This window comes from Lissotriton helveticus, chromosome 7, assembly GCF_964261635.1.
Source record: "Lissotriton helveticus chromosome 7, aLisHel1.1, whole genome shotgun sequence".
NCBI lineage: Eukaryota > Metazoa > Chordata > Amphibia > Caudata > Salamandridae > Lissotriton > Lissotriton helveticus.
Window position 1 is genome coordinate 974,783,564 of NC_136068.1, and position 26,704 is coordinate 974,810,267.

Here is a 26,704-nt window from a genome sequence, read left to right on the forward strand (position 1 = left end):
AAGTGAATGCAGCCAATAGCCCCTTCAGGTAGTAAGTTCCTATTTAATAAAGAATGGAGCATTTTTACGCCAAACTAGATACTTCACCTCATGGCAGTACTGGATTGAAATGGAAATGTGGCAATTTGATTGTAAATTATATTTACATAGCGATTAATACCCTTGACAAAGCAGTTTACAATGATGCGCAATGGCACAAAGATTATGGGCCTACATTATTAGATCTACAACTGGCCGTTCTGTGCAGAAACCACAGCCATTGGCTCAAATGTCCTCCAACAACACTGCACTGCACTTCATCCATCATGTCTGCATTGTGTCAGAGATCATTAGAACATCTTGTTCAATGCTCTTCCAAGCTGCGCCAGCCTGTCTTGAACATAAGTCATATCACGATGAGCACTTGCCTGCACTGGTATTGTGCAGCCTAGCTTCAGTGCAGCCATGCCACTAGAGCTATTAAATGCTTGCATTGCACTCCATGTTATAAGTGAAGGGTTTCCATTCCTATCTTTAGCTTCACATGCAGCTTTCTGGTCACGTTCATGCTGGAAACTATGATGAAGTGTAGTATGTGCCTCTAAAACCAGCACTGCCCCAGCAGCCTGCATACTAATTGGTTCATTACCCGCCGCAACCCCCCTTTTACCGTCTGTGTAATTAGGCACTCCCATTTCAGAGACCGGTTGGCTATGCCACTGCTTGTTTCATTAATACTTTCACTCAGTGAACTTTTATTTGAAGTGATAAGTAATACTACTGTATTTGACAGTTATCTTTCCTAACAAGGTTCAAATATGTCCAACTGAGAAATGAAAGTTATGTTGCATACTTTTAATAAACGGAAGCAATCTACTTTACCATAACCTTCTAAGATTAAAATGAATAAGTCACAAGAAAAGTCCATTGCAAAAATGCTGGAAGAAGTTCAAGCAATTTGTAATAACACTGATGCTATTTGCTCTGATATTAAACATATTCAAAGAGACATAGCCTGTTTAACAATTAAAGTATCTAATAATGAGATTAAGAAACATGATAAAAAAACTGAAATTGCTCAATTCCCCCTCACGTTACTCACAGTCTGTGAGAAAGATGCTGTTGGATTTGGAAAATAGTAATCGTGAAGTTAATATGCATATCTTTAATTTGCCTGAGAATATTGAAGGTCAGAATTGCAAAGCCTGTTTTGGAAAATCTTTCACCATCTTTATCGAAATTAATACTCTAGAAGTTTGAAATAAAGTTCATTGCATACACTCACATCGTAAACACACTAAATCGAAACCACACTAAGTCATATTTAAAGTGTTTTGTGTCATCACCACCTCATAATGATACGTAAAGCTATCACTGACATTTCATCCTTAATGATGGAAGGCAATAAAATATATAATCAAGACTTTGCTAAACAAACCCTTGCAGACCTGGTTCCTGATTTGGATCTTCATGCTCCAGTTGCAATGGATTCTCAAGCTTCTGTTCTTGATACCTGAAGCTTTATCAGCCATATCACTTTTGTAATCATGTTATTTTCTTCTGCAGGTACCATGGCTCTCTTTCTCAAGTTAGGATTGTACATTCGCTGTCTCAATATTTCAGCTAGTATTTTCTTTCCTTAGGGTAATATCCGTCTTGTCTGTTTTGTTTGTTGTTATATATGGACTACTGTCTCTATTTATTTCTTATATTCAGTCCCAATCTTCAAATTTCATTTGATTATTTCCTACTTATTCTTTTCATTAGGGCAAAAAGCTATTCTTTAAAAATTGCCTTTTTAAATGTTAAAGGTCAACGTCATCCAATAAAGAGAAGGAAAATATTAGACCATTTTCATAAATGTAAAGTGGACGTTTGTTTTATGCATGAAACTTCTATTGATGATAATATTCAGGCTTATATGTCAAAATTGTGGGTTGTTAATATAGTTTCATCGCTTGCACGGGGGCATAAAAATGGTGTCGTTATATATGTCTCAAGTTACCAGTTTAAATTACAAACCTGATTCTTATGGTTGATGTCTGTAAGTTAAAACATTAATTGACAAATACCATATAAATTTCTTTAATGTTCCTTCTCCAACACAAAATGATTATCATTTTCGGAAATCAATTTGTTCAGAAATTGTGACTATTATAAATGTACCTGTTATTCTAGGAGGGGACTTTAACATGGTTTCTGATAGAATTTCAACTGTTAAATTTTATCCACCTAGTAGCTATGCTATATTTGAAGCATTCCTGGCTGATACTAAGTTATGATCACTGGAGGCTCACGTATCCCCCTGAATCTATATATTCCTGTATTGACTTATTTTCCTCCAGGAAGTTATGCCATTCGATTTCAAATCCTAAAATAGAACCCTTACTATTTCAGACCAGGCCTTAATTTAATTTGTTTTAACTCTTGAGGCTATTCCAAACATAAGCCCAGATGGGGAGTGATTACTGATATTGTACTACCTGATGCAAACCAAAAAAAGCTATTATCTGCTATTTCTGAATACTTACATAATATTCAACCAGAGCATACCTGGAACATTACTCATTAGTATGCTTCTAAGGCTTATATTAGAGGGATTACTACCTCTATCACAGCACATGAGAATAAAATATTTAACTAAAATCCTAATAATTTAGAACAGCAAATTGCCAAAGCTGAAAATATATTTCTATCATCTTCAGACATTCAAGTCAATACACCATTACAACATTTAAGATACAAATATAATACTTTGCTCAGTAAAAGGGCAGGCCTTTTTATTTGCAAACAAAAAATTAATTTCGAATTCAATGTAAAATAAAGCTGGCTGCACTTTTGCTAATTACTTACAAATCAAAAAAGATTAAAAAACAGATGCCTGCTCTAAGAACTCCAGGTGGCCATTTACCTTCCCTGCCACAGGAATAGCTACACAAGTTCAAAATGTAATTCAAACCTTTATAGTAACTGATATTCAAGATACCATATTAGATAAATGTCCCGACCGCGACCAGCGCCAGGAACCCTGGATCTCCGACATTCCACCGTTAAGACACTACCACCTTCCTTGACCTCAACCCCAGAAGACCCAGAGACTGCCAACAGGCCTCACCGAACTCGACCCATGGCCAGTTCTCCTGCCGCAGGACCTTCACCGCAACCCAGACCCTCAACACCACCAGCGCCGACAAAACCCTCAGATGCATCCTCCTCAACGTGCGCTCCGTACACAAACACGCCATGGAAATCTGGAACCTACTCGACTTTCTCTCCCCCAACATCGCCTTCTTCACAGAGACCTGGACCAACATCGCCTCCACTCCCGACATCAACACCGCCATCCCGGATGGATACAAGATCCAGAGAAAGGACTGCCCCAACTGCCCAGGAGGAGGCCTCGCCATCACCCACAAGAGCACCTTCCACCTCACCACCTCCAGCAAAACCTTCTCCTCCACCGAACACCTGTATTTCCAGAGCCAGACTAGACTGTGCAGGCAAGCTTGCCCCTCTACGCAACCCTGGCAAACAATGCCCCAGGAAAGCCGCCTATTTCACCACTGATCTCCAAGAAGCCAAGTGCACCTGCAGACGCCTGGAAAAGAACTGGAGGAACACCAAAATTACCGATAACCAATGAACTACCACAACAAAATCAGAACAACCAAAATGAAATTCACCCACAACATCCTCACCAACTCCAAAGAACTCTTCAGTGTCATTCAGATTTAATCAACCTATGCAGCGAAGCCACAGACATCACCCTGTCCCAAGACCTCTGCGACAAGCTTGGAACCTACTTCCACCTCAAGATCAAAACGCTCTACAACAACTTTGTCGACCACCCACAAGATGCCACAGCTGGTCCCCAGAACCCCCAAGACACCAACCAGCCTATCATCTCCAACTGGACACCAGTCACGACCGAGGACACCGACACGACCACGAATGGAATCCACTCTGGGCCCCCACCGACCCCTGATCCCCTCACATCTACCATAGAGCCGCAGACACCATCACACCCGAACTGCAATGCACCATCAACACCACCACCTTCAGAACAGGCACCTTTCCAGACGACTGGAAACGCGCAGAAGTCAGGCTCCTGCTCAAGAAGCCCACTGCTTACCCCACCGACCTAAAAAACTACCGGTCCATCTCGCTTCTTTCCTTTGCAGCCAAAGTAGCAGAGAAAACGGTCAACAGGGAACTGACACGACTCATTGAAGAACACGCCGTCCTTGACCCGTCCCAATCTGGATTCCGAAGCAACCACAGCACCGAGACCGCCCTACTCGCTGCCCCAGATAACATCCACACACTCCTGGACCAAGGCCACTCTGCAGACCTCATCCTCCTTGACCTGTCTGCAGCCTTCGACCCAGTCTTCCAACGCACACTAGTCGCCAGACTACACGACGCCGGCATACAAGGAACTGCCCTGGACTGGATCCACTCATTCCTCACCGGAAGAAGCCAGAGGATCAGCCTACCACCCTTTCTATCCGCCCCCAACGGAAATCACCTGCAGAGTCCCACAGGCGTCATCATTGAGCCCGACCCTCTTCAACATCTACATGGCCCCCCTCGCAGTCATCGTCCGACAACATGGCCTTAACATTTTAACCTACGTCGACGACACCTAGCTCATCCTCTCCCTCACCAGAGACTCCACCACCGCAAAACTCAACTTGCAGAGCAGAATGCAAGAAGACACAGTCTGGATGACCAACAGCTGCCTAAAGCTCAATGCCGAGAAGACAGAAGTCCTCTTCCTTGGAACCCCCCCCCCTTCAGCCTGGGGACAACACCTGGTGACCCACCGCCCTCAGGACCCCCACCCCTTCAGACCACACCAAAAACCTCTGCATCGTACTCGACTCATCACTCACCATGAATCAACAGGTCAACGCCGTCACCTCCAGCTGCTTCAACACCCACTGCATCCTTTTCAAGACCTTCAGATGGATCCCCACTGAGTCGAGGAAGACAGTCACCCACGCACTCATCCCCAGCAGACTGGACTAGGGTAACACTCTCTACGCCGGCATCAACAAGTCCCTTCTCCACAAACTCCAAACAGAACATCACAGCCTGACTCGTCCTCGGCATCCCACTGCACATACACATCTGCCAACACCTGCGGACACTCCACTGGCTTCCCGTGGAGAAGAGAGTCACCTTCAAAATCCTCACTCACGCCTACAAATGCTGGCTCAACAATGGACTCAAATACCTCAACAACAGGATAAACTTCCACATACCCAAAAGAAACCTACGATCGACCAACCTTGCACTGGCTGAAACCCCGCACATCCACAGAGCCAGAGCAGGAAGAAGATCGTTCTCTCACATCGCAGCCAAGATATGCGATGAGCTACCGGCAGACATGAGACACGCCCCCTCCCTTAACACCTTCAGGAAGAAACTCAAGGCCTGGCTCTTCGGCTAAATGGAGTTGCCCCCTCCTCCCCTCAGCGCCTTGAGAGCCTCACGGGTGAGTAGCGCTCTTATAATTCTCTGATTGATTGCTTGATTGATTGATTGAAGTGCAACTTGCCGCCCTTATCACATACTGCCAGAAGTATTATTGATGCTCCTTTCGCTATGGACGATGTTTGCAAAGCCATTAGGTATTTAAATGTAAAGAAATCCTCAGGTTCTGATGTTATTCAAGCAGAATTTAATAAAACTTTTACGAACCAATTTTCTCTTCTCTTACTACTATTGTTTCAGGTGTACACAAATAAAGCGTCTGTGGAGGGATCTTTCAAAGAAGCAACAATTATTTTTCTTCCTAAACCAGATAAAGATCCTGCATTAATCCCTAGTTATTGCCTGTCCCACTCATTAATCAAATGCATTTATTTTGCAAAATGTATGCTTAAATTCTCGCAAATAGACTTTCCCCTATTCTGAACCATTTTATTCATCCTGAGCAGTCTGGTTTCCTGAAAGGTAGATTATCCTCATACAATACTAGATTACTATGTCACACTATCACATCCCTAAAGAAGTTTAAATACCCCATATGCGTATTAGCTTTAGATGCTGAAAAAGCATTTTACATGCTCAATTAGAAATGTTTATGTAGAACTATCACAAAATTCTGTTTCATTACTACATTTATCTCCAAAGTTAAAGCACTATATTGTTTACCCTCAGCTACCCTTTTTGTTAATGGCATTAACTCTTCCCCTTTTCTCCTGCACAGAAGCACTAGACTTTGCCTAGGGGTGTGGGGGCATGTCCTTTAACCCTCTTGCTTTTTATATTCTCAATTGAACCAATATTAACTCTTACTAGTACTTCTATGGACATTTACGGCATTACAATCAATAATACAGTTTTCAAAGTTTCTGAGTATGCAGATTGTGTTTTGCTTTTTTTAAATGACTCTGTACATACTATACCAGTGATATTTTATGTTGTTGAAGGTTATGCATCAGTATCAGGATATACTTTAAATATCAATAAAACTGACGGTTTCCCTTTAAACATATTTTGCACTGCAGATACATACGCATGACATAGGCATTATATAGAATTCAATTGGTCTTAAGTATCCTGGTATTTATTTTTTTACTATAAGAACAAAAAGAATTGATTTAAATTGCAAAAATTGGACAAATGGTCTACCCTCAACTTATCATGGTGGAGGAAAATTAAGGAAATTAAAATGGTAGTAGCTCCACATAAAGTATACCTGACTAAGATACAGTTTTGCAGACCTGAAGGCCTGTACTTAGGACACCACATTGAAAAAGGAGCAAGGACAGTGTCACACTTAATAATCTCTGTGATTATTAACATGAGTCCACCAACCTCCCAAAAAGAAGTCTGCATGTTTCTAGGAATAGTGGGCTACTGCCGACAATGGATTCCAAATGTTTCCTTAACAGCAAAACCTCTCCAGAGGTTGACACACAGACGTGTCTGATCCTGTATCTTGCGATGACAGTTGCACGACTTTCTTCACTGACCTGCAAGAATGCCTTTGCAGGGGATCTGCTCTGGTGAATGCCTGATTATAATAAGTGCTTTGTTTTATGTAGTGAAAGAGAAGGCTGCGCTCCTTCAGTTCTGACAAATGCATGGAAGTAGTCGCAGACCGATCGCCTACTTTTCTGCAACCCTTGACCCTTTTGCTGCGGCTTTGCCTGGATGTTTGAAAGCAGTTGCATCTACGTGTGTGAGTCTTGAATAGTGTGAAAGTATAGTCATGGGGCATCCACTGACTCTATTTGTACCTAATTCAGTGGAGATACTGTTAACTCACACACAGTATCTAAGTAATAGTCGTCTCACAAATTATGAGTAGATTCTTTTGGGTGCAGAGAATGTGACCCTTAAAAGGTGCACAATTTTAAGCCTATACACGTGTTGCCACTGCCTGGAAATGAAAATGTGACTGAAGAAGTTGAACATGGTTGCTTGGATGTGACTGAATTGTGCACAAAGCCCCCACCTGATATACAGGATGAGCCATTGCTTGAATCTGTAGACACACAATTGATGGACGGCATGCGGAACAAATCAAAACATTCACCCCCCAGTCAAGAGATCAGAGTTAAATCCATCCTTATTTTGCTCACCATGCCACCCCAGTTTAGACCTTGCTTGAATCTGATCATGTGTTGATTGTTGATGGTTCATGTTTGCGAGACAGTGAAGGAAATTTGAAAGCTGCTTATGCTGTTTGTACATTTGCAGGTATTGTTGAAGCATCATGGTTGCAAGGCTTGCATTCAACACATGTTTCTGAGCTGGTTGCCTTGATGCAAGCTTGCAGCATTTCAGAACAACTAAGAGTTACGATCTTTACCAATAGTCAGTATGGCTTTGAGGTTGTACATAACTTCAGGCAATTGTTGTCACAGAGTGGTTCATGAGTTCCTCCAGAACGCCTATACGAAATAAAGAAAATGTAAGGAACCGTTTGGAGTCCCTACAATTGCCTGCCTAAAATAGCAGTGGTCAAGTACGTAGCTCACAGGCAAGGCACTAACTATGTGACCATTGGCAATAGATATGCTGACAAAATCACAAAGGATTGTGCATGAATGCCCATACCTTTAATGGGGATTTGTTGAATGAAACATCAGATGTCACAAATTGGAACCTGTTGTTGACCGCAATAGAAGTCACAGCAGCTGAACAACAAAGTTGGGTGTGAGCTGGTTATACCAAAAGGGAAGATGAAGTCTGAGTTTACATTGATGGCAGACCTGTATTACCTCATGGTTTGTTGTCGCCTATGGCTAGACATTACATGGTCTTGCACATGTAGCAAGAGATCCAATGATTTGCCTCTGTCGACAGATGTGATTTAATCCCATATTCCAATTGATTGCTGAAATGTTGTGTCTTCGATGCATAGTGAATAAACAACAAAATGCTGAAAGAAAAATGCAAGTTGTCATGAGTCATTTAGGAAAATCCGCAGGTCCTTTTAACCAAATGCAAATGGACTTTATACAAATGCCCTTTTGCAATGGTTTAAGATATGTTTTGGTCATTGTTTGCATTTTCTCAAAATGGGTAGAAGCATATCCAACACGAAGAAATGATGATCTCATAGTACCTAAATTGTTGATTCCACAGTTCGGATACCCAACTGCTCTTGACACAGACCGAGAAACTCATTTTAACAATGTGGTCCTGAAAATGTTATGTGCAGCACTACAAGTTGAGCAGAAGCTCCATTACAGTTGTTGTCCTGATGCTTCTGGACTGGTGAAACAGATAAATGGCACATTGAAATCCAGATTGGCGAAGGTGTGCTTCAATGTCTTTGAAGTGGCCTGATGCATTGCCTCTTGTGTTGATAGTTCAAGTTCAAAAATGTGTATAGCGCACTACTCACCCAGAGGGTCTCAAGGCACTTGAGGGAGGGGGGGTACTTTACTTATCGAATATCCAAGTTTTTAGTTGCTTTCTGAAGGAGAGGTGGTTCTGTGTAAGACGGAGGTGGGTGGGGAGAGAATTCCAGGTTTTGGCCGCTAAGTAGGAGAAGGATCTTCCCCCCATGGTGGATCTATGGATGCGCGGAATTGCGGCGAGGGCTTGGTTGGACGATCGTAGTTGGCGGGTGGGGGTGTAAAAGGACAGGCGTGTGTTGAGGCAATCGGGTCCTAGGTCGTAGAGGGCTTTGTGTGCGTGGGTGAGGAGACGGAACGTTATTCTCTTGTTGACCGGGAGCCAGTGGAGGTCTTTCAGGTGACCGGAAATGTGAGCTTGGTGGGGGATGTTTAGTATGAGTCTGGCTGAGGCGTTTTGGATGCGTTGGAGTTTTTTCTGTAGTATGGCTGTGGTTCCGGCGTAAAGGGTGTTTCCGTAATCCAGTCGGCTTGTGACCAGTGCGTGGGTGACCGTCTTTCTTGTTTCGGTGGGGATCCAACGGAAGATTTTTTTGAGCATGCGTAGGATGTTGAAGCATGATGATGAGGCGGCGTTGGCTTGTTTGGTCATCGAGAGGGAGGAGTCCATGATGAAGCCCAGGTTACGTGCGTGGTCCGTAGGTATGGGTGCGGTTCCCAGGGCCGGTGGTCACCATGAGTCGTCCCAGGCAGTGGGGGATGAACCTAAGATGAGGACTTCCGTTTTGTCCGAGTTCAGTTTTAAACGGCTGTTCTTCATCCACTCGGCTACTTCTTTCATTCCTTCGTGTAAGTTGGTTTTGGCGGTGTTTGGGTCTTTGGTGAAGGAGAGGATCAGCTGTGTGTCGTCAGCGTAGGAGATGATGTTGAGGTTGTGTTGGCGCGCGATGGATGCGAGGGGACTCTTGTATACGTTGAAGAGGGTGGGACTGAGTGATGATCCTTGTGGTACGCCGCAGATGACTTCGGTGGCCTCTGATCTAAAAGGGCGGAGGCGGACTCTCTGGGTTCTTCCGGCGAGGAACGAGATGATCCAGTCCAATGCTTTTCCTTGAATTCCGACATTGCTGAGGCATTGTATGAGGGTGCTATGACAGACTGTGTCAAAGGCAGCGGAGAGGTCAAGTAGGATGAGGGCAACTGTTTCTCCGTTCTCCAGTAGTGTTCGAATGTCGTCTGTTGCTGCGATGAGGGCGGTTTCGGTGCTGTGTTTGGCTCGGAAGCAGGACTGTGAAGGGTCGAGGGATTTGTTGGATTCGAGGAAGGCGGCAAGCTGACTGTTGACGGCTTTCTCAATGACTTTGGCAGGGAATGGGAGGAGCGAGATGGGGCGGTAGTTCTTAAGTTCAGTGGAGTCTGCTGTGGGTTTCTTCAGAAGGGCGCTGAGTTCGGCATGTTTCCAGCTTTCCGGGAAGGTAGCGGAGTTGAGGGAGCAGTTGATGACGTCTCGGAGGTGGGGTGCGATAATGGAGTCTGCTTTGTTGAAAATGTGGTGGGGACATGGGTCGGTTGGCGATCCTGAGTGGATGGAGTTCATCAGGCGGATGGTGTCTTCAGTGGTGATTGGGTTCCAGGCGCAAAGGTTGTTAGAGGGGGGTTTTGGTTCGGAGGTGGGTGGAGAGGACTGGTCTCCGGACTGGTTTTCAAAGATGTTATGTATGTTGGCGATTTTGTTGTGGAAGAATGAGGCTAGGGAGTCGCAGAGGTCTTGGGAGGGAGTGATGTCGTTGGTGCCGGCGGTGGGGTTGGTAAATTCTTTGACGATGTTGAATAGTTCCTTGCTGTTGTGGGCGTTGTTATCAAGTCGATCCTTGAATGCTGATTTCTTGGTGGATCGGATCAGTTGGTGGTGTTTGCGGGTGGCGTTCTTGAAGGTGGCCAGGTTGACAGTGGTAGGGTTTTTTCTCCAGGCTTTCTCGAGGGTGCGACAGAGCTTCTTGGATTTCCTAAGGTCATCGTTGAACCAGTGGGCTTTTTTGCTACCTTGCTTGATTTGATGGTTTTTCAAGGGTGCTAGTTCATCGGCGGTGTGGGTGATCCATTGTGTGAGGTTGGTGGCTGCTTGGTTTGGGTCCGATGATTTGGCAGGAGGGTTTTGGTGAAGCGATGTGAAGAGTTGGTCGGTGATAATTTTGTTCCAGTTTCTCCGGGGAATTGGTTGTGGGAGCTTGTGGGTCGTGGTCTTTTTGTAGTTGAAGTGAACGCAGCTGTGGTCCATCCAATGGAGAGCTGTGGTGTGATTGAAGGAGATGTGCTTGCTGGAGGTGAAGATTGGGTCGAGCGTGTGCCCGGCATAGTGAGTGGGGGTATCAACAAGTTGTTCGAGTCCGAGGTTGACCAGGTTGTCCACAAGGGTGGTGGTGTTGCTGTTGTTTTTCTTTTCCAGGTGGAAGTTGGGGTCTCCCTGTAAAATGTAGTCCTCGGAGGGGAGGGCGTGTGGGCTGATGAAGTCAGTGATGTCTTCGCTGAATTGTGTGCGGGGTCCTGGTGGCCTGTAGATGAGGGTGCCTCTGAGAGTGGTCTTGGGGTCGGTGTGGATCTGGAAGTGAAGGTGTTCGGCGGAACTGGTCGTGATGCGGATGGTGTTCTTATGGACGATGGCGATGCCTCCTCCTGTTTGGTTGGTGCGGTCCTTTCGAATGATCTTGTAGCCGTCCGGGATGGCTATGGCGATGTCGGGAGCTGATGAGGCGTTCATCCAGGTTTCTGTAAGGAAGGCGATGTCCGGCGATGTAGTGTCGAGTAGGTTCCAAAGGTCAATGGCGTGCCTGTGGACCGAGCGGGTGTTGAGCAGGATGCATTTCAGGTGGTTAATGTCGGAGCTATGTTTGGGGTTTGTGGGTTTGGTGTGGGTCCTGATGCAGTCGTACTTGCAGGAGTGGCAGGTAAAGGGTCCATGGGTGTGTCCTGGGGCGGCTTGGTAGCAGTTTGGTGGTCGCCCGGGGTTAAGGGCTGAGAGGGTTGTGGTGTCGTACGTTATGCGGGCGGAGTGGATTTTGCGGGGGCCAGGGGGTCTGGCGCTGGGCGCGGTCCAGGCGGGGACAGGCGTAGACGGGCTTACCTTTGGCGCACCTTCGGCACGCATGGGGCGCGTCCGCAGCGCGTGACCGCTGCGCGTAGGCTATTCTGACATAAGTGGATAGTGGGGGGGGGCGGAGCGAAGGAGGAGCAGCTGGGAGGCGGGAGCGGGGTGGAGAGGCTGGCTACGAGGCACAACAACAAATGGCAGTGAAAGCAGAACCGAAACAGGACAACAGGACGAGATTGGGGCACAAAGGGCAGTGGCACCGGCACAAACAGGCGCTAATTATGAATTTAAGATCAAGCAATGCGAGCGCTAAATATGCACAGATTTAAGTGCGAGCAATCGACAAACTAGCACAATTACAATGCGAGCAATGGACAGCAGTAGTGAGCAGTAGCAGGCACTAACTCTTTACAGTCAATTCAAGCAAAGCGCTACGATACCCAGGCCAGGAGCGTGGGGAGCGACCGCTTCTCAGAGAGTCTGAACGGTCACAGCGCAACTATCTGCGGGACGAGCCTAAGCTATCAGTGGGAGGGAGGAGCAGCTGGGAGGCGGGAGCGGGATGGAGAGGCTGGCTACGAGGCACAACAACAAATGGCAGTGAAAGCAGAACCGAAACAGGACAACAGGAGGAGATTGGGGCACAAAGGGCAGTGGCACCGGCACAAACAGGCGCTAATTATGAATTTAAGATCAAGCAATGCGAGCGCTAAATATGCACAGATTTAAATGCGAGCAATCGACAAACTAGCACAATTACAATGCGAGCAATGGACAGCAGTAGTGAGCAGTAGCAGGCACTAATTCTTTACAGTCAATTCAAGCAAAGCGCTACGATACCCAGGCCAGGAGCGTGGGGAGCGACCGCTTCTCAGAGAGTCTGAACGGTCACCAAACTCGTTGATGAGTTTGAGAAGTACACCAGACAGGAGAGGAGAACAGTATTGTCACCCCATTAAGTCTTCATGGGGGACGAGTGATGAGACTGCCAGCTCTTCCTGCAAATGTCCTCATCAATATAACAGAAGATATAATCCGGGAATACTGCAAAGGTTTGGATGATGTGATACGTTCTGTGTCTCACCTGGTTAGAGAAGCTGTCCTTGCGACTCACCAGAAGCAGTGCCATGAACTGTTGGTGAGTTAGAAAAACGCTTTTGCTGGATCAGCTACTTGTAGGTTTCAGTGATTGAACAACATGAATGGTGCAGTTTTGGATTGTGGATACCAATAAATTAACTCTGGTGAGATCTGACATACACCTGCAGACCTCTTGTATCTCAGTATTGAACAGTAATACGAGTGCTATATGTAAGTAGCCACGGTTACATTTTCAGAGTTTTGAACAGGTCGTGCCATTACCGAGTTAACAGTGCTGGTTGTCAAGACTGTGCTGCAGTAGAAGGCATGTGTGTGACTTCCAGTAATGGACTAAGGAGAGGGTTTGTTGTCACCACGTCATGACTGAAATGCATGGCAGAGTAGTCTGTTAGTCTCTGTACTGAAATAGCCGGAGTTCTGTAAGTTACTGTTGGGGTGTTATAGCAGACTTAAGTTCTGAGGTCCTACTTCTTGGAGATGTGAATCTATCAGTCCTCTCTATTTTCGTGATCATGCAATCTGACTGTGGTTCACACTGTGCACCTGTACACTCCACTCACTTACCGTGCAGGACCTGTTCCATGTCTCTGTGCTTTGGCCCCATTTTGTGATGTGAATGTTCCAGCGTAGGTGACATGCCACTCAGCAGAGGCCCTCTTCATCATGGAGCGCCGATGGGCCAGGTGGCTGGTGCATCCACAGTTGGTGTGATTGAGGAACAACTTGGACACCGTTCTCGGCTCCTGGACTGGAGGAATGGTTATCTCAATTAGCTGAAAGAGAGAGGAGCCATTAGATGGAGAAGATAAAATGCCAAAAGAAGAGATAGCGGATGTGTGTCATTGTCTTATTCAATCTGATTGAGTGGTTGTAGACACATGGACAAACTTATCACCACTTTCTGCTGCCAGTGGATGGTTCCACTGTACATGGAAGAAAGAGGACACAACCAATGACAGAGAAGAGTAGTGGTTAAATCAATTAATGCTTTCACATCAAAGATTTATGTTTGGTCCCATGGTGGCAGGTTTGATTCCTGGTGCACACTGAGACTATCATCCTTATGAGGATGATAACATGAGTATCATTGAGTTGGCTAACAACATACATACTTTATTGGTAAACTGTGCCAAGATACCTCTTGGAATGGATGTACACTCCACAAGTTCACCTATTATATTGTGGATAGAAGTGGCAGATGTCTCTGGGATGTTAAATACATAATTCAAAATTAAACTGCTTGTTGCTGGAAGAAACTATTCGCCATACTACTCATCCACTACACAAGCCTGTCACCTCATGCTGAAGGAATCCACCAGAAACTCAAGACTCAATGAAAGACTGTGTGCAGTCAGAGTCGTAGTATGATGAAAAAGGCACATTGCAACAAAGGGCGTTGTCTAATCCATGTAAATAAGAACTTTATTCTCCACACTCCGAAATAGAACCTTCTTTTGTATCAATAATAGCTGAACTCGATAAGCAAAGAGATATTTAACAGTTAATATCGTACCCTTTATCTGGCCCACTAGTAATAACAAGTTCAAATTAATAACGTTTACTGTTTGTTCCTGCTATTTAAAGCAGAATCCACCACCACCTCCAGATAAATGTTATGTTCTCGTGTTCCACCCCAACAACTTTTGTTTTAACTAAGGCCTCTAGAGGAACCGATAAGAACCTCTCTTAAGGCCCAGTTTTTAGGTCGAGCCTGGGCACTGCTCTGCGGCATGCTGTATTGGAGTATGGAATAGAAGCCCATCCATATTTGTCATTGGCTTGTGTCATTGTCCTTCCTAAATGCTGGCTTCTGATTTGTTAATAGGCTTGTTAGTCCCTCCTTAGTACCGCCTTGTCTTCATTTGTAACCTCCCACGAGGACTGGCCCCTTTACTTTGGTTGTTACACGGTACGTCTTTTTTAGTCTGTAAGCACTATTTTCTTTATTCAGTTTTTCCTACTTCAGGCACGACATGCTTTCCTGCAACATTCAGCGGACCAGGTGCGCTTTCACTTTCGAAGCAGCCTGGGACAATGGTGGCTGCTTCTTTGAATATGTCTCACATTTACAAAGGTTTCAGCTATTGTAAATGACAATGCATTTTCTTTACGGGTTAATTAGCATTGCAGACAAATAAAATGCATTGTCATTTACAATGTCAAAAGCTTAAACTCTTGCAAATGCGAGACCTATTGCATTGCAAATGCTTGTTTGTTTTGCTCTGTTGGTGCCGCGTACCGGCAGAAACCAGACTGGTTAAACATTAGCTTTGGGCATGAAACTTTTGTATGGGAAGCTCCCACTTCATAGCTTGAATTATTGAAGAAGAATCCCAGAGTGAGAGTTCAGAACACAAAATAATTGTTTTTCTACATACAAAATGGCTCCATTTTACTTCTTTATTGAGGGATTTCAAGCCAGTATCAAATTACAGTCTTATCTATTGCATATTACACTGGTGCATTATTTTTACTGCTGGAATCCTCATGACATAAAATGGCTGACTGCTTTATATCTGCTGGGCACGCTCATACTGTGAGAGTGTGTCCCCTTGCGTTCTACGCCCACAATACTCACGGTTTTGCGGATGAATTTCTGGCTGGTATTAACACAGTTACTCCCTTCTCCATTGCAGCAGCCTCCGCACCGGTACACTGTCACGCACTTGGGCACATAGAAGGTGCTGGAGGAAGGTGGGTGCTCGTCAGACACTTTGATGCACACCTCACGGGGCTGGCAGTGGGTCCTCTCCAGCTCTGCCTCCACGCCTGTGTCAAGGAATACATGAGCATTATAAGGTCCTGTGCAATATGAAACTATTCAGTGATCAAAAAGTTGTGAGTCACTCAAACATGTGACTAGCTATACCTATGAACTCAGAAATGTCAGATATTGACTTGCTCTCTGTTTAGGCCAGTCCCTATAGGATCCTAGAACCCTATAATGGTATTGCACTGTGGAAGTTGAGTTGTTACAGTGCATTCCAGTAAATTCGCCTCCTCACTGCTGACATGCTGGATTTTCTATTTTGTTACTTTGTACTGAATTACTGCTACCCGGTAGAGGGGGAGTAAATTAAATTGAACAGAAAAGTGAGAATAGAATGTGTCCTTCAAGAAGCCAGCATCAGCAGTGTCCCAAGAGAGAGAACTGACTCTCATTGTAGCCCACATTTTCGGTAGGGGGGTGGGGGAGGGTGAGAGGGGACAGCACAGCAGGTGCAAATGCTGATAAAAACTCAGCTGAAGGCTTCCCAGAGCTAGGCAGATAGACAACAGGAATATCTAGTGGGAATGATAAGAATTACAAAAGTTGGGTCAGAAAAGCAAATGAAACCATACCGCTTATGGACACAGAAGGGAGCAAATATTTTGTGGTCATTCCCTACCTCCCCATAACAGCTGTAAAAGGACTGCTTTGGCAACACTGTTGATTTTCAGCGCTAATGCTGCAGATTTACTTCTGTGAGGCTCACTGGCTGAAGGATTCCTCTTAGGGTTTGTTTTGTAACCCTGTAGGGAAGTCATCCCTCTTGCCCTGATCGCCCCCATTTTTTTACTGATGCAGGTGGTTACTGACTCTGAAAGGGCTTTGAGCTCTGCTAACCAGGCCCAGGGTCAGTGTTCTGTAATCTAAAGCTATATGCTAATTGACATAGTTCTGACTGGCAAAGACAACCTGCCTGGACGCCCCTACTATATGGTAGGTCATGTAAGTTTAGAGACCCCAGTGGACTTAATTTACTTAAGTGTGCACTGCTGGGGTATCTGATGTCTTGCAGGCTGGTTTTAAAATATAACTGTGCCCAAATTCAACTTTGGAATTAAAAGTGCTTTCAAAGTCCCAAACTACCTTCATTATTACATACATCTCACCACTTAGGTCTTCTCAAGGTGCCCCTAGGGTAGGGTGCATTATTATAAAAAGCAAGCACAATATAAAATATGTTTTGTAAGCTCTAGTAAGGAAAAACAGCCAAAGGCATTTCCCCTATGTAGTGCCTCTAGCCCCATAGGCTAACATGGGAAGGCTTTATTAAACTTAATAAAGTCTAACTTTTATTAAGTTCAACGTAGAGTTCAGCATAGCGGCGGAGTGCATTACCTCGCGCCATTCTCGCTGATTTTTAGTACCGGGTGTAGCACAAATGGCATCATGTGCAGCTCAAGAGGGCACTGCTTCTTTCTGCTGCTCGAGTAAAAGTTGTACTCTAGCAGCATCTTCCTCAACGCAAAGTGAAGGTTTCTCAACATGAGTGCTACCGACCGCCCTCGTTGAGAAATCTCACTGGAAAGCAGTCTAGCGGTGGATTTTCATCGCTCGTGCTCGCCAACATACCGTTGGTGAGCACGAGTGAAAAAACAACTCCTCTCGGCTATGCAGAGCAGAGTTTTTCTAAACTTCGCAAGCTCAGTGGAGTGCGAAAAACTCTGCAAACTCTGTGAATGGAGCGGAGTTCACCACCCAGCCTACTTTCGATTGGTGCAAACTAGACATATCATTCAAAGTATCAAAACAATGGTTACAATACATCGAACACCTTGCCACGGTTGGATTTATTATAAATGTTACAGGAAAGTAGTTTTAGAACTTACTGTCCTGGTGATACTTGGCCTGTAGCAGCCTCTTCTGATTGGTCAGGCTTTTACAGCCTGAGCCAAGCTTTTCCCTGAGTAGTTGTGAAGAGTCCTGGGGTTGAAACAATAAAGCCATTTGGGGGAGAGGAGATTTGCTTCCTAGATAAGCCAGGTAGAGGAAAAGGGCTGGGGAGATACGCTAGATGTCATAGGACCCTGCCCAGCTCCTACTTCCTTGATCGCCAGCCAGATGGGAGCCCCGCTAATTAGATTAGGAGAGGGGCTTGGAGGGGAGTGTAATCAGACGATAGCTACACATCTGGATTGGGTTACACAGACAAACACACAAAGCAGTGAATTTCTTAATTTTGAATTTTGGCAGAGTGGTGCATTCTTGGTCCAAAATATGCCACACTTTGCAAGAAGTGGTCATGGCAGAGGGAGGTAGCTTTACCCATTGGATGGGGTGTCATCCTACTCCCCGCCAGCTCAGAATGGAGGATAAATATGGGAGAGCTGCAGGAGCACCTCAGAACACTGCCTGGAACATCAGAAGAAGAAGGACTGCCCTGCTGGACCCTTGGACTGCACCACGGAAGGCTTGCACCCAGAAGGATTGCACCTTATGCACTGACAAGGCTCCACAAAGAAATGACTGTGCCTGATTCAAAGGAAAAAGAGTGGACTCCCTGATCAGCAACACGTACAAGAGAGCTGGAAGTAGTCGCCTGCCAAGCCAAAGAGAGGATCACCCCCAGCTGACTAGTTGCAACTGGATTTTTCCTGGACTGTACAGGTGCGTTGTGAGAAATAGAGCCCTAGCCCCCAAGAAGCAATCCAGTCTCTCAACCCTTTACTGCTGTTACTGGACCCTTATTTAGTAGAACCAAGAAACTGCAAGAACTCAAAGTTTGGAAACTTTCTGCAAAGTTTTGCAGAAAAGTTCCAGGACACCAGCTTGGTGTCAAGAGTCAAGCCGTCGTTGTCTACTCCCAAAACGGCCTGACCATGCTGGTTTGTCCTGCTGAAAGCTCAGAAGCTCCTCTCCGTCAGGGACAAAGACTTCATGTGGCTCACAGAGGTTCTGTGCTGCAGCAGGCTGCCGTCATTGATTCAAGCTACGGATCAGAGAAACCAGAGGACTCGTCGTCGAAAAGGAAAGCTCAAAGAAAAAGACTAACTCCAAAGGTAAACTTTTGACCGGGACCTAGCCCTCAATCTAACCGACACTCGCTCCATCGTTGTCAGCCAAAAAACGTTGACCTTTCCCCAGTCCAGAGCGACCAGATAGCCACAAGTGCCGCTTTAAGCTTTTTGGCGCTAGAATGCACAATTGTTTATTAATCTTTAAAAATTCATATCTTCAGTCTTGTCGTTTTGGTGTAATTTTAAAGATAAGGATTTTTCTTGTGTTGTGTCTTTTACTTATTTACTGTTTTGGTGGTAATAAATTCGTTAAACATGCCTGTCTACTAAATTAAGTCTGACTGCTCGTTTGCTAAGCGACCATGGGTCGAGCAAGAATTAATTTACTGAGCCTTGACTGGACCTATTAGCGACTGTGGTATTTTTAAAATCAAATAGAGATTATGAATGGATTGTGGTATTATGTTATTATGTTAATTTCATCATCATCAAAGACTTTATTCGGTTATAATGTCATAGATAACCATAAAAGTTCATAAAATTACAACAAATATAGCAGCAATTATTACATAGTTAATAGTACATGTTACATACATTAAAATGCCATTGCTCAGATACTAATAAAATCAGATAATAATAGTTTTTCATGAATAAAAGACATTTTTAAGAAAGGCGGATACAGACGCCACAGAGAATATGTCGTCTAATTTCTGAATTGCGGGCCGACATTGCCTTAGGTTTAAATACCTTAAGATGGGCATAATCCACCTTTTCCTTGGTACAGAATAAAATTTACAGAAAAATAAAATGTGAATATCAGATTGGGTGGACAGGTCGTCACAAGGAAATTTACAAATGCCACTAGTCCAGTTATTAGTAGTAGGAAAATTCAGGAGCCTAAAAAGGATACCAAATCTAAAACGAATAATTAGGACCCTATCATGATCCCTCATCTGCAAGGTTAAATAGGGTTGAATAACCTGCGAAGTGAGTATCAATTGATGAGAGATCACACTAAATAAGTTATACATAACTTTTTTAGCTCTTTTCCCGGGATCTGATACATTAATAGAGGGTCGTCAAAATAATCAGGATGATCAATGTTAACAAAAAATGACTTAATGTAACTAAGCCATTTCACCCGATGAGCACAATCCAATTTCAAGACGTCTCCCAAAATTAGACAATTGAGATGGCATTCTTCTGTGGTCCACACCCCATGCCACAGAAGGACCGGTTCCACCTTGATGATATCTTCTAGGTAGGGTAAACCCAGTTCAGTGTGACAGATGTATGTGGACGTAATTTCGGGTATGGATAAAAGATATCTGAGAAAGCCATTTTCGGTTAAGTGTAAGGTTGAGACGTTGGCATCCCCCCAGACACCCGCACCGTAAGTTGCAACTGCAACACAACTAGCTTGGTATATACGCAAGAGCTCCCTTACCAGTTTATTCCCCAGCTTTTTACTAAACAGTTTAAGGGCCATTATTGACTTAGCAAATAATACATTTCTACTTTTAACTGCACTGCCCCACTGTCCAGTACGGTCAAAGAGAATTCCTAAATACGGGAAAGTTTGAGTATGCTCTAGTGGTTTGGAGTCAATGTACATGGTTCTTTTTTTCAAATTTGCTCCTTTACCACAGTTCATACTAAAAGTTTTAGTACAATTAACCTTCAGGTCCAGATTGGTCATGAAGGTGGTAAATGATGATATCATTGTTTGCATAGCTAATGGGGTCCTTGCCAGCAAGACAGCAACATCTGCATAAATAAGTGCAGGTATTGATCGATTTTGTGCCGTAGGCATATCTTGACATTCTTGCAGCAAGATTTTCTCCAGATCATTAATATAGATGATAAATAAGAAAGGGGCAAGGACGCATCCTTGCCTCACTCCCCTTGCTATATTAAACATTCTTGTACATTCCCCTCTTTTACTGTATCTAATCGTGGCCGTAGCACCATTATACAGCTCTCTGAGGAATAAAATTATATTGTTCTCAACACCCAACCTAGCATAATTTGCTGTGGGAAACACAGTCAAAAGCGGATGTCAGATCCACAAAGGTTAAGAATAACCTACCTCCCTTGGCCTTTGTATATTTCTCCAGGACAATAAATAAATTGAGACATTGGTCAATTGTCCCGATACCCTCTCTAAAGCCATATTGTAGGTCGCTGATAATCTTGTGCTCCTCAGCCCATAACTGCAACCTATTTAAAATAACACGCCCGATGATTTTATTTGTTGAGTCAAGCAAAGATATCGGGCGGTAGCACACACAGCTAGCCCTATCGCCTTTTTTAAAAATGGGTACAATAATCGATTCATACCATGAGTTAACTAGTCCCACCGAGTCAGCAGCATTAAATAATCTAGTTAGCAGTGGCGCCCATACGGCTATATTATTTTTAAAGACATCCACTGGGACTCCGTCAGGCCCTGGTGCCTTGCCGCCCTTACTAGAATTAATACCCCTAGTTACCTCTTCTAAAGTGAATTCCAGATCATCTTTGGTCTTAATCATAATATTCATATCCTTCTCTGTCATCTCACTTAGTGATTCTTCAGTGATAGTCGGAGAGCTATAGAGAGTTTCAAAATGGCTCACCCATTCATCTTCACTGATGGCAATCTCCATCCTTGCCTTAGTATTATCCTTAAAATACGGTGCATTGACAGCCCTCCAAAAGGTTGTCATATCTTTCAGTTGGGAAGCTTCAATTAAAGCCTCCCAAGCTTCCCTCCTCATCACCTCCCTCCTATTTTTTTGTGCTATCTTATATGCCTTGCGCAGCTCCCTGATCTGCGTCTGATCCCTGACTTGACTGCTCAGGGCCCGTTTGAGATTAGAGTATGTCTTGGTGCACGCTGAATCAAACCAGCCCTTATTTTTGCTTATAGGGTTCTTTACTTCTACCCAAAGGCTATTTTTGATGTACATTGTTATTTGCCTAAAATTAGTAATTATTTCTCTATTGTCAGCCCCATTTCCAGACAAATACTGAAACTTGTTTTACAGGCCTTGATGATCTTACATAAAAACTCTTCAGGCATCACCTTAGTCCACTTCAAAGCATATCCATTTTGTCTTGAGATATCAATATCTCTCGAATGTGCCCTGATTAAATTAACATCAATAGGATCATCTCGTGGATCTACTATTTCCACTCTAATAGGGTAGTGATCGCTAAGGGAGATTCCCATCTTGGAGTAATTGAAAATACTATCTTTATAACATGAAGAGATCAAGATGTAATCGATTACCGAGGATAACCCTCTACCCATAAAAGTAGCAGAAAATGGAACCTCGGGCTGACATAACTTATTGGCAAAGCCCAGATCATTTATGAACATAATTTCATTCAGAATATCCCCCATTACTGAATGTTCAAAATGAGCTAATATGGACTCCCTATCCAACGTTAAACCACATTTCCCATTTTCTGCTTCCTTACAAAGGGCACAATTAAAGTCACCTCCCCATATGACAAAAAACTCCTTCCTTTCATTACAGGTTAAACTGTTGAGTTTAGATTTCAGGGCCTTAAAGACTGATAGTATGTCAGCTGGAGGGACATTGTTATATAGGTTCACAATCAAGATACAAACAGTATTAATCAAATGCAACCCTACTATGTGATAAAAGCGGTTATTATAAAAGGTCTCCATACTTTTACATTTAAAAGAATTTGAAACATACGTGCAGAGCCCTCCTTTAGCTCTGACGTGTGTTGAGCCAATGGCTGGGGTCAATATAGTTTTAAAACCATTCAGATGGTACGCTTCCTTGGACCATGTCTCTTGTAAACATATGACATCATTTTCATTAATTAGTTTAAGCCAAAGTGGGTTATCAAATTTAGCTCTGAGGCCAGCTATGTTCCAAGAGATAATAGACCATTTATTCTTTTTCGTACCAGTAACCTCTGTAGCAAAAAACGCATCATTTCCCATGTAAACAGCTGTTGTCTCCTCATTCAAATTTGAGTCCGGAATAATTCTTCTGCCAGTTATATCAATCACATCGGAATAAGCATTCTCCTTACCAACATAAGTTAGAGATACTAACTCAGGAGGGTCTGGATTCGCCTGTTTATCCCTAACTAGCTGGGGAGAGAGTAACTCATCAGCATGGTTCTTTGGTTTCTCACATATTGGTCAATCCAACCCACCAAGTCCAGACAGGGATTCAAAACGATTACAAATAGGCACATTGTAATGATCCCCAACTGGTAGGTAATTACCGCCATGATGTAAATTACGAGGCAAGAAGCCACTATACATGTTCGGTGCTGGGGGGCATGAAATTGATATCCTGGACGCAAGTTGTTGCTTCCAAAGAAAGGGTTATTAAACCTTGGCCCGCTAGTAACAGCTGAAGCTGGTGGGTAAAAGTAGCTTAAATCGAGAGAGAAAATACCACCAGGATTATCATAGTTTGTAAAGCTACTTATAAACTGTACCACTCGGGGATCTCTAAAATTAACTATGATACAATCTCCATTAATATCCTTGGCTTTATAACCCACCCAGCTTACTCTGCGGACATTTAAGATTTCCCCTTGCATGTCTGGTCTAAACGGTCTATTTCTTCCTAGCCAGAACATAACCTTATTTTTTAGTTCATAGTAGGATTCGTCCCTATCTTGCTTCCATTCTGGGACACCTGCTAGCACAACCACATATGGATAAGAATCCGGGGGGGATCAATTCTCTTCCTAATCCCTATTTGACTGGGTATCGCTTCTTTGTCTATTTCAGGGATAGTTTCTGCTTGCTCAAGTATCTTAACTTAACGTGGAGAAGTGTGGCTCAATGGTTAGAGTGGCAGACCCTGATGCAGAGGTCTAGCCCGGGACCAGGGTTCAATTCCCCGCCTCGGCGGGTCTTGGGCTCAAAATTCCACGGACCTGATCATTCTTGCCTCGGTGCCTATTCCAATCATGGAGTCCCACTCTGCAACTTTGGGCAATAGCTTGCTTAATCTCCACAACGGCCCCCACAACGATAAGGATGCCTGGCCTCCACCTTGGGGGTGCCCAGGAGTGGACACCTCACAGGGAAAAGCCAGGATGGGTTCCAGATCGGTATTTGTACAAGCGCCTTGAGACCCTTGCGGGTGAGTAGTGCGCTCTACAAGTATCAATTTACAATTTATAACTAGTCTATCTTTATGGCTCTCAACATGTCCTCCATTTACCTCAGAACTGGGCGTGTGGGAAGCCTTGCCGATAGTTTTACCCCTGGCTGACTTGGGTATTTCTTTCCCTCTTTGCCCTAGCTTCCCTTTAAGTAATGTTCCCTGTTTATCAGGAAGTGCTGTGATAGTACAATTTGGCTGAGATTTAGTCTCTGCCACCTTTTGTAACATTACAGAGTTTGCCCGAGTAATTTTTTCAAGTATCCCTAGCTGTTCGCTTATCCTTCTTGTACGTTCCACTAAGGGTAAAATTAAAGATCTAACTAAGTGTTCGATATTTTGTAACGTACACTCTTTGGACCTTGATTCGTTGTATATTGATTCCGATAAAACATTGGAAGAACCAATATGCTTAGAGCTAATGTTCCCAGCCTGTTTAAGTCTGTCAGGCCTGTCCACAACTGCCTTATCGTTATTTTTAGGTGAGGCGACTTTGGTTTTCTTAGATCGCCCGTCCTTCTGTTGATTGTCACCTCAATTACGCTTTAAATTAGTGCCCGAGTCCAGCACATGTGCAGAAGGATTTACTTCAGTGGGTACTTTATTAATCACTTGTGGGCTTTTACTAGGTGCTGGATCTACTCTAGGAAAAACCATAAAAGAATCTATGCTTGGGACAGGTCCACTTGTATCTAAAATTATTGATAGATCTTGTTGGCGCTGAGTTGCGATTTCATTCTGTGAGTTTATAATTACTGGCTGTTCGGGTGAGAGTACTAAGGCAATCTCCCCCAGTGACGATCTTCTCTGAAACATAGGATCGAGGGATAAGCGCCGTTCGGTTAAGGCTATCTCCTTTTCCAAAGCTGACGCGGCCCTGGTGATAAAGGCATCTATGGTGCCAGTTAGCCCCATCCCCCCTGCCCTGTATCCTGGTTTGTTCCCTTTGGTGTTTTTGGGTGCCATTGTTCCTCAATAATGCCTGTGTTATGCCAAAATTATTTGATATAGCTAAGAAATAAAATAATTAAAATTACAATTAAACACATATATTTAGTCTTACTGATATTGGGAAAATCAAAGGGGGTGGCCCAGTCCAGTCTATTCCTGTCTCTGATGGGCTCAGACGGGCCCGCCCATGGCCCGGGCTTCGCCCAGCTCATCCCGCGCGCGTCCCGCGATACGCGGTGCTGGTGCAGGATTTATAGCACCTGTAGAGGGCGTGGCGGGAAGGTGCCTCCAGGCCCCGATGTCCTGTGGGCGATGTAGTTTTAGCCTCCCCTTTGGCCACCAGTCCCACAAACAGAGAAGTGGGCAGATATCAAGTGTCAGATGGCGCTGCAATAACGGGGAGCGTGGTTCTCCTTATCGTGGCCCCCGCTGTACAAGGAATAGTCCAACTCGCAACAGCAGCAGCAAGAGTTTCCCGCGCTATGCGGTGCTGGTGCAGGATTTATAGCACCTGTGGAGGGCGTGGCGGGAAGGTGCCTCCTGGCCCCGATGTCCTGTGGGCGATGTAGTTTTGGCGTCCCCTTTGGCCACCAGTCCCACAAACAGCGAGCGCGAGAAGTGGGCAGATATCAAGTGTCAGATGGCGCTGCAATAATGGGGAGCGTGGTTCTCCTTATCGTGGCCCCCGCTGTACAAGGAATAGTCCAACTCGCAACAGCAGCAGCAAGAGTTTCCCGCGCTACGCGGTGCTGGTGCAGGATTTATAGCACCTGTGGAGGGCGTGGCGGGAAGGTGCCTCCTGGCCCCGATGTCCTGTGGGCAATGTAGTTTTAGCCTCCCTTTTGGCCACCAGTCCCACAAACAGCGAGCGTTTCCCGCAGAGCGGGAAACGCGAGAAGTGGGCAGATATCAAGTGTCAGATGGCGCTGCAATAACGGGGAGCGTGGTTCTCCTCCTTATTGTGGCCCCCGCTGTACAAGGAATAGTCCAACTCGCAACAGCAGCAGCAAGAGTTTCCCGCGTTACGCGGTGCTGGTGCAGGATTTATAGCACCTGTGGAGGGCGTGCCGGGAAGGTGCCTCCTGGCCCCGATGTCCTGTGGGCGATGTAATTTTAGCCTTCCCTTTGGCCACCAGTCCCACAAACAGCAAGCATTTCCCGCGGAGCGGGAAACGCGAGAAGTGGGCAGATATCAAGTGGCAGATGGCGCTGCAATAACGGGGAGCGTGGTTCTCCTCCTTATCGTGGCCCCCGCTGTACAAGGATTAGTCCAACTCGCAACAGAAAGAGTTTCCCACGCTACGCTTTGCTGGTGCAGGATTTATAGCACCTGTGGAGGGCGTGGCGGGAAGGTGCCTCCTGGCCCCGATGTCCTTTGGGCGAGGTAGTTTTAGCCTCCCCTTTGGCCACCAGTCCCACAAACAGCGAGCGTTTCCCGCGGAGCGGGAAATGCGAGAAGTGGGCAGATATCAAGTGTCAGATGGTGCTGCAATAACGGGGAGCGTGGTTCTCCTCCTTATCGTGGCCCCCGCTGTACAAGGAATAGTCCAACTCGCAACCGCAGCAGCAAGAGTTTCCCTTGTTATGTTAATTTAATTTGTAAGGTGCAACAGCTACCCAGAAGTGTTTCCCGGCGCCAGCCTGAAAGGAACAGAAAGGGAGAGGAGAAATTATTCATTAAACAGCCAAGTTTTTAGGCATTTACGGAAGTTCACATAAACAGTATAGTTGCGGAGCGGCACTGGAAGAGAGTTCCATAAAGAGGGACCTAAGCAGGCAAAAGATCGACCACCCATACGTGACAGTCTAATTGTAGGAACTGAGAATTTCGCCTGAGTGGCAGAGCGGATTGGGCGCGAAGGCAAGTAAGGGTGGACCAGAGCTTGCAG

The 26,704-nt window shown here is 44.9% G+C and overlaps 1 protein-coding gene across 3 annotated transcripts in view; it reads right to left on the reverse strand.

Annotated features, from left to right (window-relative positions):
* Positions 1–26,704, reverse strand: part of LOC144769464 (vascular endothelial growth factor C-like) — a 204,642-nt gene that overhangs the window by 161,646 nt on the left and 16,292 nt on the right. For all 3 annotated transcript variants that reach the window (XM_078653576.1, XM_078653578.1, XM_078653579.1), the window contains exons 3-4: positions 15,569–15,759; positions 13,555–13,763 (exon numbers count right to left, since the gene is read on the reverse strand). In XM_078653576.1, coding sequence (XP_078509702.1) covers positions 13,555–13,763; positions 15,569–15,759 — 400 coding nt within the window. The remainder of the gene's footprint in view (positions 1–13,554; positions 13,764–15,568; positions 15,760–26,704) is intronic.